This window comes from Pongo abelii, chromosome 10 (genome assembly GCF_028885655.2).
Source record: "Pongo abelii isolate AG06213 chromosome 10, NHGRI_mPonAbe1-v2.0_pri, whole genome shotgun sequence".
Lineage (NCBI taxonomy): Eukaryota > Metazoa > Chordata > Mammalia > Primates > Hominidae > Pongo > Pongo abelii.
This window is the reverse complement of record NC_071995.2, coordinates 100806755-100824196: the sequence shown is the minus strand read 5'-3', so window position 1 is coordinate 100824196 and position 17442 is coordinate 100806755. Positions and strand designations below refer to the sequence as shown.

The following is a 17442-nucleotide window of genomic DNA, read 5'->3' as shown; positions in this document are numbered from 1 at the left end:
GCATGTATATCATTATCAAGACACTTTCATCTGATCCAATCTCTATCACAAACAGAAGAAAATGAAGCAGAACAAATGAATCACATGATCCTCCTGCACAGTAAAACCACTACATTTCAAAGTGTTTTGAGTCTAGAGTTCTCAATTTAAGTAGAAATGTCTGAGGATAAAGACATCCATGAGTACAAACATAAATTCCTAACATGTTACAATGAAGACTCAATACACTACTTAACATAATGGTGAAGAAACCTGAAATTATGAATCAATGTATACAAAATAACAAGTTTTATTGGTAACCCAATGTTGAAAGCTATCATCAGATTGTTATTCTTGAAGCATACTATCAGATGACTCCAAAATTACTCAGAATCAAAACAATATCCAAGAATCATCTTTACAAGGTAACTGAAAAATTTAGCCATGAACATCATTTCATGCATGTTCACATAACTTTTTTTTTTTTTAATTGAGATGGAATCTTGCTTTGTCGCCCAGGCTGGAGTGCAGTGGTGCATTCTCGGCTCACTGCAACCTCCACTGTCTGCGTTCAAGAGATTTTGTGCCTCAGCCTCCCGAGTAGCTGGGACTACAGGCACATGCCACTACACTCGGCTAATTTTTTTTTTTTTTTTACTTTTAGTAGAGATAGGGTTTCACCATACTGGCCAGGCTGGTCTTTAACTTCTGACCTCAGATGATCCACCCTCTTTGGCCTCCCAAAGTGCTGGGATTACAGGTGTGAGCCACCACGCCTGGCCTCACATAACTCTTAATGTTACCTATATCTTGATTTGTAGCAAAAAGATGTTAGGGCAATTTTCAAGATATTAGTCTACAGCTCTAAAAATTGGTGATGTGTAATTCACTATGACTGGTTTCTTCATTTCACTTTTAAAATAATTCTGTTTGGATGACGCTAAGAGCAACATACCATCAAGTAACGAGATCCAGGGAAGCAGCTAGTCCACTAGTACTCGTAGACAGAGATGAATTCAAATGTGCATATAATTAACCAAAAAGAGGAAACTATATCCATAATTCAAATCCGCATTGTTGCAAAATAAATATTTAAATCAATTCATCCATGTTTACCAGCTGTAACAGTGGAACAAAGCTTGAGGATATCCACGTTCCTACTCAACTGGTCTCACAGTTACTGGACTAATTACAGTGGAGCATCATAAACTCTCCCCGTGTCTCCCACCCCACTATCTCACAAACCAACTGCATTGAGCATGGTGAGAAGATACCTTACCCACTCCAATTCTTGGAGCAAAACGAGAGCTTAACCATCTTCACCACTCTTAGCTGGCCCCCATATCTCAAGTCTCTAAGTACTCCCTACAAGCCCACATGCTGGAAGCCTTGGATCTCTCTTCTGAGCCTTCAAATTAAAACCAAACAAACAAAAAAACTCAAGCTGACTCTTCTCAAAGAAAGAAAAAAAAAAACTGGAGGTCAACTTACCAACCAAATTCAAACTGTCTCAGAAGGATAACCTCCTAATTTTATTGCTGAATTCTGAGTGGCCTAAATGCCTACCAGGAGCTACTGTTCCCTGCCAACTACATCAACACCACACACACACACACACACACACATACACACACACACCCCTTCTAAGGGAGTGTCAGGACTAATTCTCTTGCTTGCCAAATTACCACACCTTGTTCTCTCTTACCCTTGCTCTCCATCCAGATCTGAGCCCCTCTAGATATCTATCCTCCCACACTTTCATCTCTCAACAGCACTGTGTTTCCTCTCTCTTCTCTCTCCAATCTTTGTACTATGCCTTCTTAATAACAAATACCCTTATAGCATTCTCCACTTCACTGATCCTTTTACCACCACACATACTTAAGAGTTGGGAAGGAGGATGAATGTCTATTTTATTCCATACTGTTTATAGCATGTAATCCTTTTGTTACTTGAGTCCCACAAATTCAGCATAGCCACTTTTTTCATTATCATGCTACAATATCTTCCATCTTTAAATAGTAATAGCCACACTCTCTTCCATCTACAGTCTAATTTTTCTGCATCCTTCAGTGTAAATCGGTGACATACTATTTATATTCACTGTTTCCATTTGTTCTCTTTCCATTCTTTTTAAATCCTCTCCTATCAAGGTTGAATCTCTACCAGTGTCATTGAAACTGCTTCATTAAGATCAGCAATGACTATCACATAGCCAAATCAAAGATAAATTCTCAGTTCTCATCTTACTCAACCAGTAGCATTCAGCACAGCCAATCATTGTGCTTTTCTATATTTGAGATGATCATGTTTTTTTCTCCTGTATTAATTTACAGTGGTAAATTTTACTGATTTTTTTCTGAAAGTTCAATTTAACACTCCTGAAATAAACCTCACCTGGTCATGAAATTTTATCTTTTTCATAACTGGATTCTATTTGATAATATTTTGTTTAGGATTTTTACATCTATGTTCATTAGAAATATTCGCCTATAATTTTCCCTTCTAGTAATATCGTTATCAGGTTTTGGTACCAAATTTATGCTAGACTCATAAAAAGAGTTGGGAAGTGTCAGTCAGAAGTCAATCACAGAAGCAGAACAACACACATACATATTCACATATACAGAAATATATACACAATTTGTTACATAAATTTGTCTCATGCAATTGTGAAAGCTAATTAAGTAATATTAAGCAGATCATTCCATCTAATGCTGGAGTCCACAGGGCAGGCTGCTGGGAAGGAAAGATGGATGTAAAGTAGGGAAGAAGAACATAATGGAATTCACCAGCATGAGCTGAACCCATGAGGATAGACTGAAACTCGTATCAGATCTTGCTGCATCTGACCTCAATGGTATGGATGTCCTCAGGACAGCTAGTCTCCTTTGTCACAGAACTGCACACGTGTCCCAGGAGTCAGAGAAACTGAAAGTGGATCCAGCGAAAGTGGAGCAGTCGCAGGCCTGACTGCTGCAGAGCCAACGACACGAGCCAGCAGATAAGCGACATCATGCGTGAACCGTACGTGACATCTGCTTCACTTCCGCTCTCCAATCTTATACAGGAATGTCTCATGTGGCCCATTACGATTGGAAACATAGATAAAGAGAAGAAAATTCTGGGTTGGGGGGGGAATTTCTGGGGTGGGAGGAATATATATGTAATATATATAACTCTTACAACTCAGTAATAAAAAGAAGCATCCCTCACCCAACAAAATGAACAAAAGATTTAAACAGACACTTCACACAAGAAAATATATGAATAGCTAACAAGCACATGAAAAAGTGCTCAACATCATTAGCTATTAGGAAAATGTAATTAAAACATGGTGTCACTACTCATCTACCAGAATGGCTAAAATTAAGACTGACATCAAATGCTGGTGAGGATGTGGAGCAACCAAAGCTCTAATACAGTCTTTGTTGAAGTATAAAACGGTACAATCACTTTGGAAAATAATCTAACAATTTCTTACAAAATTAAAGATACATCTACCTTATATCCTAGCAATTCCATTCCTATATATTTACCCAAGAGAAATAAAAACACATGTCCACAAAAAGACTTGTGCAAGAATGTAGATAGTGTTATTCATAATAGCCAAAAACTGGATACAATTCAACAGTCCATCAACAGGAAAAGACACAAAGTCAATTGTAGTATATTTATACAACGGTAATAAAGAAGGAAGGAACTACTGCTTCTTACAACATTAAAGATGAATGTCAAACATGCTGAGTGAAAGAGGCCTTCCATAAAAGATGTCATACTGTATATTTCCAAAACAGGCAAAACTAATTCACAGCGGAAAAAATTAGAACAGTGATTGTCTAAGAGCAGAGTTGGAATGAGGGGTGGGAGTGGGGAAAATGGTGGTACATGTAACAAGGTAAGACATAACTTTCTGGAGTGATGGCAATGTCCTGTATCTTGAAAGGACTTTGGGTTTCATAAGCATACGCATTTGTCAAAAATTAGCAAATATGAACTTATACTTTATGCATTTCACTTTCCATAAATTTTACTTCAAAAAAAAAGCTGTAAACAACTATTAAATTCCAGTTAATGATAAGTATGTTGAAGTATTTCGTGAAAAGCATACTGATATAAGCAATATCCTTTGAAATGCATTAAAAGAATAAGATGATTAATAAAGGGATGGAGGGATAGAAGTAAAACATTAATGGTAAACTCCAGGTGAAAGTGTATGGGTTGTTTACTATAGAAATCTGAGAAGGAATTTTAAGTTTTCTTATATCTTTTGATAATTTATATAAGTGAGCAATCTTGGCTTTTACATTCATACAATTCGCCACTAAGAAATTGATGATTCTCAGTAAGCCAATGGCCAATTGCCATTTAATTTACTGGCAACACATAGCAAAGATGTGTTAATTGGAACAGAGAACTTTAATAAAGTGACTTGCAAATATACAGTGTTAGCAATAGTTCTACAGAAAATGAAAATCATATTTTATATAAGCCTTTTGCCTTTGCAAGGTTTACTGACCCACCCAAGCCCATCTGGCAATAGTTTTACTTCTCCAAAGTTCCCTTCTACTACTTGGGGACATTCCATTTTCAGCATCAATTAAAACGAAGTCTACTATGCTCCACTGCACATCACAGTAACCAATGTTTTTTTTAAAAAAGTTATCATTAAAAAAATTGGAAAATGTCTCCATAATTAAATGGTTATGGCAAAACCTCATAATGCTCAGAGGCTATGACAGTTTAAACAAAATAAAACATTAACTTCTCTAAACCGTCAAAATCATTTGGATTTGGTCCCAATTTTGAGTGAAGATCAGCCAAGCCAATTCATCCAGTGGAAATTTAAAACAAAGTACATAATTATTAATATTTATTACCCTCCCACAACAGCATCTAAGAAAAAAGATTTCCATTAACAAGGACTTTTTTTTTTTTTTTCAGACAGAATCTCACTCTGTCGCCTGGGCTGGAGTGCAACGGCACCATGTTTGGCTCACTGCAACCTCCGTCTCCTGGGTTCAAGCAATTCTCCTGCCTCAGCCTCTCCAGTAGCTGGAATTACAGGCACCCACCACCATGCGCAGCTAATTTTCATATTTTTAGTAGAGATGGGGTTTCACCATGTTGGCCAGGCTGGTCACAAACTCCTGACCTCAGGTGATCCACCCACCTTGGCCTCCCAAAGTGCTGGGGTTACAGGTGTGAGCCACTGCACCCAGCCTAACAAGGACTTTTATAGATTAAACAGGCACATCCAAACCAGGTTCAAATCACGGGAAACAAAGTAGGGCACAACTAACAACATTAAAAAGATAAGGAAGCTCTAAGATCAAAGAAGTCAAGGGATGTCAGAGTCCTTTGTTTATAATTATACTCACAAAACATTTACTGAGAAAGATCTTAATAGTCCCTGAGAAAATCAGCAGTTAAGTCTACCTCAGATAAAATGTACTTAAGTGAAATGGACAAATTATACAATAATGTAAATTCCTAAAACAAACTAAAAAAGAAACAGAGAAGCTAAATGTTCGTACAGCTACTGAAGAAACTAAATCAATTCTCAACAACAAAAATCCTACCAAGAAAACACCAAACCCAAAGTCTAACAAGAGAGAAAAGAAAGAAGGATAAATCTTGCCCCAAATGTATGAAATTAGTACAAACAATATCAAACCAGTCAATATAAAAAAGGAAAATCACAAATCAATCTTATTCATAATAAATGTAAAATGTACTAAATCAAATATTGCCAAATTGAATACGATAATTTAAAGGTTTCTTTCATGAACACATGGTTAGTTTAACATTAGAAAAATCTGTTAATACTTCCAAAGACTGAAGGAGAAAATGATCTGGTCATCTCAATATATGCAAAAAAAGCATTCAATAATATTCAACAACACTTCATGATAAAAACTATTAGTAAGCCAGAAATAGAAGAGAACATCCTGTACTTTATAACAAGTATCTATAAGAAACCTACAGCAAACATTACACTCAATGGTGAAGCATTAAAATCATTATCTGTAAAATCAGTAACACTGTAAAGATATCTCTTATCTCCATTTTCAGTATTTACTGGAGGTTTTGGCCAGGGTGTATGAACACACGAACAGATACACAGACATGTATATACAATATAGATGAACTTAGGAGAAAGAGATAAAATGCCATTATTTTATCATTTATATCAATTGTCTTCATACAAAATCCCAAAGAATCTATACATTTATACACTATTAAAAAGAAAAAAAAAATAAGAGTTTAGAAAGTTTTTTCTGTTATCAAATTACTATGCACAAGCCAAATGCACATGCACATACCAGCAATAATGTTAGAAAGATCATTTAAAAAATACAATTTATAATAACCAAAAATAAGAAATTCAATTAAATTATTAAGAATTATAATTCTCTCAACAAAGGTACGCAAGACCTTTATGAAGAAAAGAAAATGTCATTAAAGATTAAAGAAGAAAAAAAAAGATTAAAGAAGATCTAAGCAAATACAGAAAAATGCCATGCTCATAGATAATAAATTACCTTCAGGATATCAATTCTTCTCCAAAATTAATCTATAAATCTATAAAACCAATGTGATTATAAGTTGAGCATCCCAAATCTGAAAACCCAAAATCCAAAAATGCTCCAAAATCTGAAACTTGTTAAGCATTAACAACATGCTAAAAAAAAATATTCACTGAAGCATTTCAGATTTCAGATTTTGGAATACTTAACTGACATAATGCAAATGTTTCAAATTCTGAAAAAAATATCCCAAATCCAAAAATACTTCTGGTCCTAAGCGTTTCAGATAAGGGATACCTAACTAGAACCTTAATATCCTGTCAAGTGTTCTTACAGAACTTGAAAAGCTGATTTTAAGATTTATATGGAAAAGAAATGACTAAGAATAGCTAAGGAACTGCTGTAAAAGAAAAACGTGGGTGAGTAGAGGGCTGGGAAATTTGACCAGATATTAAAAATTATTTTAAAGTTATATTAATACTGTAGATTTGGCTGTGGAACAGAACGTTCTGAAAGGAGCCCACACATATATAGAAATCTGATATACTGTAGAGATGGCACTGCAGATTAGTGGGGACAGGATGAATTCTTTGAGAAATATATAAGGACATTGGAAAAAGTAAAATTACATCTCTATCTTATATCATACACAAAATTACAGATGAATTACAAACCTAAACATGAAAGTCAAAATATTTAAACTTTTAGAAGAAAATACATGAAAACATGTTAATAATCTAAGGATTAAGAAGGATTTCTAAAGAAAAACAACACATTTAAAAGTAGTTGCCATAAAGAAAAAAGAAAAAAATTTAAACATTAAAATTAATCAGTTTAGTTCACCAAAAGACACCACAGAGGGGTTGAAAATATGTCACGAACTGAGAGAAAATAATTGAAACATATATAACTAACAATTAATATCCAGAATATATAAAGAACTCCCATAAATAAATTAGAAAAAGACAACCCAATAGAAAAATGGACAAAGCCAAAAAAAAAAAAAAAAAGCATTTAACAATTTAACATAACAGGAAATATAAATGGCTCATAAACATATGGGAAGACACTTAACCTCTTTGGTAATTAGGAAAATACAAATTAAAAGGACAATGAGATACTTAAGAGTCAGCTAGGACATGGAACAATGGAAATTCTCATACCCTGCTTATCGGGGGCACAAATTGCTTACAACTATCTTGGAAAACATTTTGGCATTAGTAAAGCTGAGCATATACATATTCCATGACCCAGTAATTCCATACTGAGAAATATACTCTAGAAAAATTCTTACATATATGTACCAGAAGACATATAAAAGAGTGTATTATCTTACTCACTGGGGTCAAAATTAGAAATTAACTCTGAAATGTTTAATTAAAAGTCATACAACATAAACTCATCATCCAAAAGTAATGTTTATGGGCACATAAATATTCTTTTCATGGACTTATTCATTAATTGCTAAATTCATTAATAAATATTTGTACATATTATCCTTTTGTAAATGCAGAGATAAAATACACCTGACAGCTCAATTTTTGATATAGCATTAATGGCTTTTTGTTCACATTGACAGGCATATGTACTTTAATCACCAAAAACTATATCAAGTATTTATAAAAGAAAATCTTTTTTGAGGATTATTTCAGTTTAATCAGGATTAAAAGGAAATAAAACTTCATCCTTATCATCCTTGAGTGAAATAACTTGAGTTTTAATATCTTTACTTAATCAGAAAATACACAGAAGGAAACAACAATATAGAGAGAGCCTGATGTCCTGCGGTCTTCCTTAATAACAACCCATTTTCAAGAGACTATAATCTACTCAACAGAAAGCGTTCTACCAAGGATCTTAATCAGATTCTGAGAAAATTCACACTCAAAATAAACAATGTGCCACTAAAACCAAAACAATGTAGGTATTAGCAGCTGCATAAAGGTTAGCCTCAATCTGATGAGTCATTTCTAAAATGATAAAAAGTATAATTCTTTGAAGTGCTTTCTATTCAAGCTGGAAAATATATAAAGATACAGAATCGTTTACCAAGCAGGCTGACAGAGAAATTTTTCATTTTCTTTCTTGTTTGACTGTATGCGAACATCAAACTAAGAATGGCAAAAATGAATCTCTCTTCCTATATATTAATAATAACATTTTCTTTGTTTTCTCAAGGTATTTTACTTTCAGCATCCAAGTCCATAAGAAATTTAGACGATGACATGGTATTTAATACATTCAGGTTGGGGAAAGCCTTTCAGAAGGAAGACACTGCAGAAAAATCAGTTATTGCTCCTTCCCTGGAACAATATAAAAATGATGAGAGCGGTTTCATGAACGAAGAGGAAAATAAAATTTCAAAGGTAAGAGGCAATGTGACTTGTCATTTATTTCAATGAAAATTTAAATGATTCTTACAAATCCTCTGAAAAGTAAAACTGATACTTTTATAAACAGAAGTATATGCAAACAGTCACAATATGCGTTAGGACGACTGATGATATTTCTTACATGCCAGGTAGTTCTTCCATCCTGGAAAACACCTCTTATCTGAAAGTATTTTTTCTCCTATAAATTTGCATCTAAGGTATTTTTAAAAAGTCAAAAACAGTGCAGAGCATCTTTGAATTGATCAACGAGAATATTATACAATTGTATTATAGTTCCACTCAATACAATAGCTAAAAACCAAATCAACCTTCTCTTTACAGAACACAGGCTCCAAACATAATTTCTTAAATCATGGTCTGCCACTGAATCTGGCTATAAAACCTTATCTTGCACTAAAAGGATCTGTAGCTTTTCCAGCTGAGAATGGAGTTCAGAATACTGAATCAACACAAGAAAAGAGAGAAATTGGGGATGAAGAAAACTCAGCTAAATTTCCTATAGGAAGGAGAGATTTTGACAGTGAGTAGTCTTTTCAAAATTCAATTCTTACATCCCACCACCATTAAACAGAACTCTGAGTTAAAGCGAATTTGGATGCAATCATAACAAAATCAAATAAGACCATGGCTCAATTACATCTGCCAAAAATGTGGGATTAAATAGCAACAATTAATTATTATCATTTTGGTTTACTCAGAATTAGTTATACTAGATCCATTCTTTTTATTCTTAATAAATTTTGTGTGATAATTATAGTCCTTTAAACAATTTGAACTTTCTTCTCCTTCAGTGCTCAGATGTATGCTGGGAAGAGTCTACCGACCTTGTTGGCAAGTCTGATACCTGTTGGTCCACATCATCTTTTCAGAAGAAAATAAAAGCATTTAATTGCCAATGGGAGGAGAAGCCCATACTGCTATTATAACTTGTGTATGTTAAATGTCTGTTTTAAAAGAAAGTAGTGTTAAGATGTATCAGTGACTGAAATGATATGCTTTCTCAGTGCATTAAACTTTGTGAAAATTCTGCGTAATTATGACTTACTAGTATTTTTAAACAATGCTTAACATACTAACCTTACATACACTGTAGACCAAAATAATAAATCATCATAATTTACACCTTGATCTCTTAAAAATTAAGCATGTCTTTGGTGAATGGTTTATAGATACATAAACCTAAAGCATATAAGACACAAATTTATAGTCTAAAAAACTGAGTTAACTTTGCCTGGCCAGGAATCAACTTGTCCTTGGCAGTACATTTATTACTTTTTGCTACTTTAGCTAGTTTGCCGTACAATTTATTCTGTGAATCATTTGATTTCTTAGGTATTTTAGCATTTTTATGTTGAGGTGGTTCATTTCCATTATCACAGAGAATATTTTCACCATCCAAATCCACCTGTTTCCTTTTTGAGCTTTTATTTCCTGTCTGACTAGTTGATTTTCTTGATACTTTTTCATTTTTACTTCTGTCCAGATGAACATTTCCAAAACTCGTTCCAATTGTTGATCTTCCAACAGATGAATTTACACCCTCTGTTATGCAAGATAAAAAGGGGAAAGGAATTATATAATACTGAGTATTAATATTCACGAGAACATTACAATAAACTTTAAAAATGGCTAATGAATATTCAAATTTTTATTTTTAAAGTAAAATAATGCTATAAATAATATGATTGACAAATATAGCTACATTACTATCCTATTACTTTTCATTTTACCATAGCATCTCTGAGTTAACTTTGGCCAGTAATCAACTTGTCAGCCCTATTAAGAAATATTTGTTTGAATGCATGACATTTAATCCTTAAACATATGCTACAAATTACTTCTTAAATACATTTAGTTAAATTAAACTGTGTCCTATTCCTATCCATAAATTTGTACTTAGATTTAACTTTTTAAGTAAACTGAGGTCTTTAAAAATATAACCCTTTACATTTCACAGTACTTTGCAAAAATAATCTAATTTTACATAAGTTAAAACTAATTAGTAGACTAGAATTAAATTGTTATTTAATTGCACGAATAAGGTCAATTACCAGAAAGGTCATTTTCCATGTGAAGAACACACAAAGGCTTCGATGCTAAATTAACATTATTCCAATTATCCTTGCTTATCATGTAGTCATCTTTATAAGTACAAGCAAATTGGGATCTAATTAAAGTTTGCTTCATCTGGTAACAGAAAGCAAGAAGAAAATATGCAAATTTATTCATTATTTTATTTCTTCATCTAGATAGACACACACTCTATAGTAATCAAGGTATAAAAATTTCCCTTAGAAATTCTATTACTCATTGAGAACCTCTAACCTTTTATATTTCATAGTTTGCAAACTCATTCATTGCTATGGCTAGCATTTTTGTTCTTTTCCAAAATACTATCTTTATGTATATTTTTGATTTTTTTTTTTGGTAACAGTTACAAAACAATCAATTTTAGACTCTTCGCAGGGCTTTGTTACACGTTCCTGTGTCAGCGCTGCTTTGGAGCGTCTTATTGTAAGTAAAATAACAATACAGGTGATATACATAATCATAGAAAAATACAAGTTCTTCATCCTAAGAAGAATACAGCTCTTGGAAAAAAATAGCATATGGAATTCAAGAAATTAGGGAGGGAAGAAATGCTAAGATGAACAAGAACTAAGTGAGGTCAATCAAAAACAGGAAACTAGCAAAGAAATAAATTGCAAGTTAAAACAAAATGATATAGGAAAGACATTATTTCTCGAGTATTTAGGAAAGCAAGAAAGATGATTCAATGTATCATTCTAGAAAGATTTGACCAAGTGACTTAATGGTCAGAAGTTCAAAATATACTCTTGCATTTATCTTCAAACATCAAATAGGAGGGCCTAACTTTCTACATAAATAGGAAAAAATTACAAAGATAAACTCAATTCTTGACCATTGAAAAGGATGCCAAAAAAAGTAGTTTTGGAAATGTATTCCACAAACATAAACCAGTGAGCTATTGGGGGATAGAAATTAATTTTAGAACACAGTAGCCTATACAAATAATGCCAATTTCAACAATTACAAATGATGTGTAATACCATTCAGGTTTAATGAAGAGATGTCTCCAAACAATTAGAAGTCACCTGAAATCGTTTTCTGACATAGACAAAGTTTCAAATACATAATTCAATAAAGAAGACTTCAGTAATTCAAAAATTTCACACTTCGAGTGTAACTACATTACCCTGATTATTACTTACAGAGTATTTGTTGATAGTCATGAAATCTAAAACAGCATGACTTTACATTATATATTCTGTAGTTATATATTATGTTATATGTTCAAAGATCGATGCATTAATTCACTTAGATGTTTGTAAAGACAATGGCAGTGAAATCTATTGACTATGGCTTAGAAAAAGTTAGAATATTCGCCTGTCCAGCTGCTTCAAAAAAGCAAGTTTTCTTAGGATGACAAATTTTCTATCTTTCTGACTATGAGGTCGGTGACAGTCTCCATCTCCCAGATCACTAAAAATTATGTTTCATGTGCTTACATGAAGCATTAGACAATTGGAGTTTTATCTTCCATTTAAGCATAAAATGCACAAAATTGAAAATAAACATGAAAATATACAAGATCAAAAACTATTTTTTTAAAAGTTGAACAGAATGGACTCACAACCCACTACCTTCATGAATCCCTATGAATGCAACCCTTATTATATAGCTTCTACCACAAGATGCCCTATATATAACTGAAGATTTTAAGTAGCTCTTTCTGGACTTTATTAATCCTATAAATACAGATTTAAAGCAGTTGATAAACCTATTTAAATAAGTTTTATTAATAAAATTGACTCTATATTATACTACATAATAGTAGCATTATCCATGAACTTTTATTTCCATCTGCAAAACCAGTACTAACTGTTGACATTATCTTATCACACATTATTTTCACTTCACAAAAGTTATGGCTTATAGAGAATTATAAACTTATTGCTTATAAAGAGTTATAAAGAGTATAGTAAGACCACACAGGCAAATAGATGCTGAGTGGCTGGCTTGGATCACTCTTTGTAACCCAATAGTGATGGCACCTAGAGTTACCTTGGGAGATGTTAGCTTCTCACTGCAAAACTTTCATGAGTACCACCCATAAAATATTCTAAATAAAAATATAATACTAAATAATAATTGTATTATTTAGTACAGAAAACTAATGTTTCTTCAATCTCATGTTTAGCATGAACAAAAATTTCTTTGGAATGTTTTATTACTTTTATTAATTTTTAACATATAGTCTAGGTAAAAAAATCTTTGCTTGCTATACAAATAGTCACAAAATAAGTGCGATAGCTCTCCTTACAACTAGATTTCCTCAATTCAGGCTCCCCCATAGACGAATTCTAAACTCCTCAGAGACCATAGTACAATTTCAGAAAACTACCATCACAAGGCAATGGATTCCTGAAGTACTGAAAACAAGTTCAGATGTAAAAGAAAAATAATTAATGACTTTCTCTACCATGAAAAATATTATTTATAAACATATTAAAATATGAGAAATAAACACAACAGAATTCCCCCTTTGTATACTGAGATTTTTTCTTTTCATAAAGGATTATATGCAGATTTTCTTTTCCCTGCCCTGTACAAAAATCTCTTTTTTTTAATCAATTACCACTTATTAAGTTCCAACTATGTGATAAGCACAGCGTATACTAGAGATTACTAGGATGGCTTCTACAACTTCAAAAACATTCTACTTATAAAATTTGCTATTGACAAACAGCTGGAAGGAATAACAAATAAATTGGATAACAGAATCAAGAATGAAAAGATTTCAGAAGGCTAGAACCATAAGTAGAAAATAATAGGATGAAAATGGATAGGGATAAACAAAGTCCAGTATTTAAGTTTAAAAATATCAATTACAGAGGTACAGGATGAGGAGAACCTGACTTGAAAACAACATATGTAAAAGACCTAGAGATTTAAATTGATATGAACTTGACTGAGCCAACAACTGTCCAACTAAGAAAGCAGCACAAAAAGATAAGATGATGTGATGGGAAAAGCATCAGATTTGCAGTCAGAAGACCTGGCTTCTAATGCTGGCCGTATTACTTATTAACTAGATAACTTTAGGGAAATCATTATACCTCTCACTTATCCACACATAATGGGAATATTTACCTCACAGAATTATCAGAATTGGATGCAGTTAACATATGTCAAGGTTATATAAACTGCAGAAATCTATGTAGACACTATATCATTATTATTGTAATAACATGTAGGAAGAGGGTATTCCTGTAAGAAAAAGATCTGTTCAATTAGATGTCTCAGAACCAGGCCAATTCTACAATGATTCTAGGAATGCAGCTCAAAAAAATGAACTTACAAACAGCTTCTTCATTTTAATTACTTAAACAATGCAACCTACATTGGCTTATATTTATAACTTAAAAGAGATTGCTTTTCCTTTGTTCATAAAAGTTGAATTTTTCTACACAAGATTAGTGGCTACATAGAACTGAGATTACTTCCTGTTGGAAATCTTCCAAATCTCTGTATTTGATTTGGAATCACAAATAAGCAAAACAATTCCCTCTTGAAAGTGCTTTTGAAGTACTAAACAACTAAGAATAATGTCCAGATTCATACATGCTGTTAAAATCATTTCATGTTCAAGTCACATGAGAGAAATGGATTGAAAGTATTCCTTTGTAGAGTGATTTCCCCCCTTTGGAAATATTTCTATCCACAGCATAATTGCAATGAACTTCACACTTGCCAAGAACTGGAAAAGTCCTTTTGCCACAAGCTCTTTTTAATTTGGAATTATTAGTAAGTTCCCAGTTTGAGGAAAATAGTACTTCACATAAGAAAGCCTGACTCCAGTTAAATTAAAATAAATGAATCAAAACACTGAAAAGTCATAGACACTCAGAGTTAGCTGCATTAACAAGAAAATGAAAGTTCTAAACCCCCATTATACCAATAAATATATTAGCAAGTTTGAAAAAGGAAATTATTCAACATACCTAGTAAATATGTAACTAAAAATATTCTAAATTTATCTTATTTTTACATTATCACATTTTTGAAAGAACAGAGATTTTATATCCTTAATGACATATTAATTGTATATAAATCAAATAATCCATTTCTTCACCAGTGAAATTCCATTTACTCTGCTTAATAGCAGAAAAAAATCTTTTTGACCTAAGTAGTAGCATTATCGTTTTATCACCCTTCATCATAATTGGCATGCCTTTATTTACTCTTTGAAGATAGCATAAACATTGAAGTCTGACACCTGACTATAAACCCTTGCTCTGTTACTTACTATATGTATGGTCTGCAAAATGATGCCTTCCAGAGTTGAGCAAGGATTAATTGGGATGAGGGATATAAAATATCCAGTATAAACACTGAACACTTAGTAGGTACTCAATAAATCCTGATCCCATTATTTCAGCTAAAACAAATTCAATTTTAATTCAGTCTAATACAAACATTCCTTTTTCATTCTAATGGAAAATGTTGCTCAGTCCCTTATAGACTTTGCTGAATGTCAACCTTCTCAAGGAGACTCCCACTTAGGGCTATTTAAAACCCAAACACACACAAAGGAACCCCACTTTCCTTAGCCCCTACCCGTTTTATTTCACTCCACAGCACTGATAACCTTCGAATATACCATATAATCCACTTGTTTGTTTATTGTCTGCTTCTCCCAACTAAAATATAAACTCCATCAGCAGTAAAACCCTTACAGTTTGACAACTGATGGCCAGCTGTGGTCCTCCTGTTGCCATCCCCTCCTTACAGGGTGAGGAGTGCCCAGAGCTTCAGACATGCTCACCAGGAAACCATGACCTCCTTTATAGATCCTGTTTCAGGGACCCCTGGGCACTGGGCTGGCACTGGCCTCTTCCTTTAGCCTCAAGAGCTGTTTATGGCAAGGGTGATGGGCTGTGGGGTAGATATACCTAATGGCAGAGTATCCTTCAGAGTATGAAACGAAATCAAGGTTGAAGGGGTTTCAGGGTAGGCCAGTGGCTTCCATTTATACTACTGCATCTCAGCTGTACAAATATTTAGAGAAGCCTTGTCCTTTAGGGCAGGAAGGTTTGTCTGTTTTTTTCACTGATGTATCTCCAGTGCCTAGGACTGAACTTGGTATACGGAGGTACTTACTGTTTTTTTGAATGAATTAATTAATGAAGTAAAATTACAACAGACTATAACAAGTATATGCAAGCAGAGCTGTGAGGAAACGGAAGCCATCAGCAAGCAAAAGTTTGGAGGTGGAAAAAGAGAACAGACTCTATAAGGTAACCACATGATAATTGTATGCTTGTATCAAAATACCACATGTACCCCATAAAAATATACAACTAGTATGTATCCACAATAATTTTTTAAGAAGTAAGTAGACTTGAAAAGAACAGCTACATCACCCTAGGAACACAAGCTTTGAGGTAGAAAAATACGGTCAGAGTAAACTCTACTCTGTTCAATAGGGTAAAGAAACTAGTTGGTACAGAAATAAGAGAGAAATATACATGCAGAGAAAACCTAAATCACATTTAAGTACAAAGAGCCATGCAGCTGAATTCCTTAAGGTGCTTAATATCCACCGTTTACTTTTGAGTTCTTAAATATTCTGCCTTTCTCTCTCGTCCTTACAATAAACCCCTTAAAAAATTACTCTATTCCTTAATACCATAAAAAGCATACTGTCCTTAATCTTCCCCAACATTATTTATTCACTGTTTTTTTTTCACAACTACCCTACACACATTCTCTTTACAACAGCAAGGCAATTTAATACTTTCATCATCGGTTGTTTGAAATGCTCTATTTCATTCTCTCTGCCTATTCAAATCCTATTTATTCTAATCTCTTATTATTTCCTCCACTTAATATGGGTCTCTAGTTATTGCATTTAAGTGTATCTTTAATCCATTAGAACTGTATTGTTTAATGTGCTAGCCATGTGTGGTTAATTAATTACAATTAAATAAAACTTAAAACCCAGTTCTTCAAATGCAGTGGCCACATTTCAAGAGCTCAATAGCCACATGTGACTAGGACCTTCAGTAATGAACAGTACAAACACAGATCATTTCCATCACTGAAAGTTCTACTGCAGAGCACTGCTCTAAAACAAAGCTTTACAGTCTATGCCCTGTGGCACATTCATGTCTGCAGATGGATTCTCAAAGGACTCTGGGACATTTTGTAGTATGCTGGGTCCACACATTTGGAACCCATATGCAACTTTATATTTGTAAAGGAAACCCTGCATTTGTTCACCCTCTCTTCTAAATGCTAGGTAGTAATCTGATGTGAACTGACCTTTGGAAAGAATTATGATCAATGTATCTTCAAATATTGTTTCTACCCTATTTTCTCCTCTCATTCTGGGACTCCAATTAGGCATACGTTAGACATTTTCTCTGTGTCCTGCTCTTCTATTTTGCTTTTTCATTTGTTTTTCTCTCTTTTCTCTCCAGTTTGGAGATTTTTTTAATGCTCCATCTTCAAGT

At 33.4% G+C, this 17442-nt stretch overlaps 2 protein-coding genes across 9 annotated transcripts in view; one reads left to right on the top strand and one right to left on the bottom strand.

Moving 5' to 3' along the window:
* The first annotated feature begins 8563 nt into the window (after positions 1 to 8563).
* Positions 8564 to 9430, top strand: PMCH (pro-melanin concentrating hormone). Its single transcript, XM_009248160.3, has 2 exons — positions 8564 to 8875; positions 9224 to 9430. Exons 1-2 carry the CDS (start codon positions 8627 to 8629, stop codon positions 9428 to 9430), a joined length of 456 nt encoding a protein of 151 aa, XP_009246435.1. The 5' UTR covers positions 8564 to 8626.
* PARPBP (PARP1 binding protein) overlaps positions 8877 to 17442 on the bottom strand; it is an 84125-nt gene continuing 75559 nt past the window's right edge. For 7 of the 8 annotated variants that reach the window (XM_054527565.2, XM_002823654.6, XM_024257060.3 and 4 more), the window contains 2 exons: positions 10954 to 11089; positions 8877 to 10444 (listed from right to left, as the gene is read on the bottom strand). In XM_054527565.2, coding sequence (XP_054383540.1) covers positions 10104 to 10444; positions 10954 to 11089 — 477 coding nt within the window. In that variant the 3' untranslated portion in view covers positions 8877 to 10103. Of the gene's footprint in view, positions 10445 to 10953; positions 11090 to 17442 lie in introns of those variants that run through there. The other variant, XR_008512098.2, reaches the window with a different exon arrangement.

Coding starts and splice junctions, on each gene's coding strand:
- PMCH (XM_009248160.3), top strand. CDS start 8,627: ATGGCAAAAATGAATCTCTCTTCCTATATATTAATAATAACATTTTCT. Junction 8,876..9,223: donor AGGAAAATAAAATTTCAAAG/GTAAGAGGCAAT, acceptor TTCTCTTTACAG/AACACAGGCTCCAAACATAA.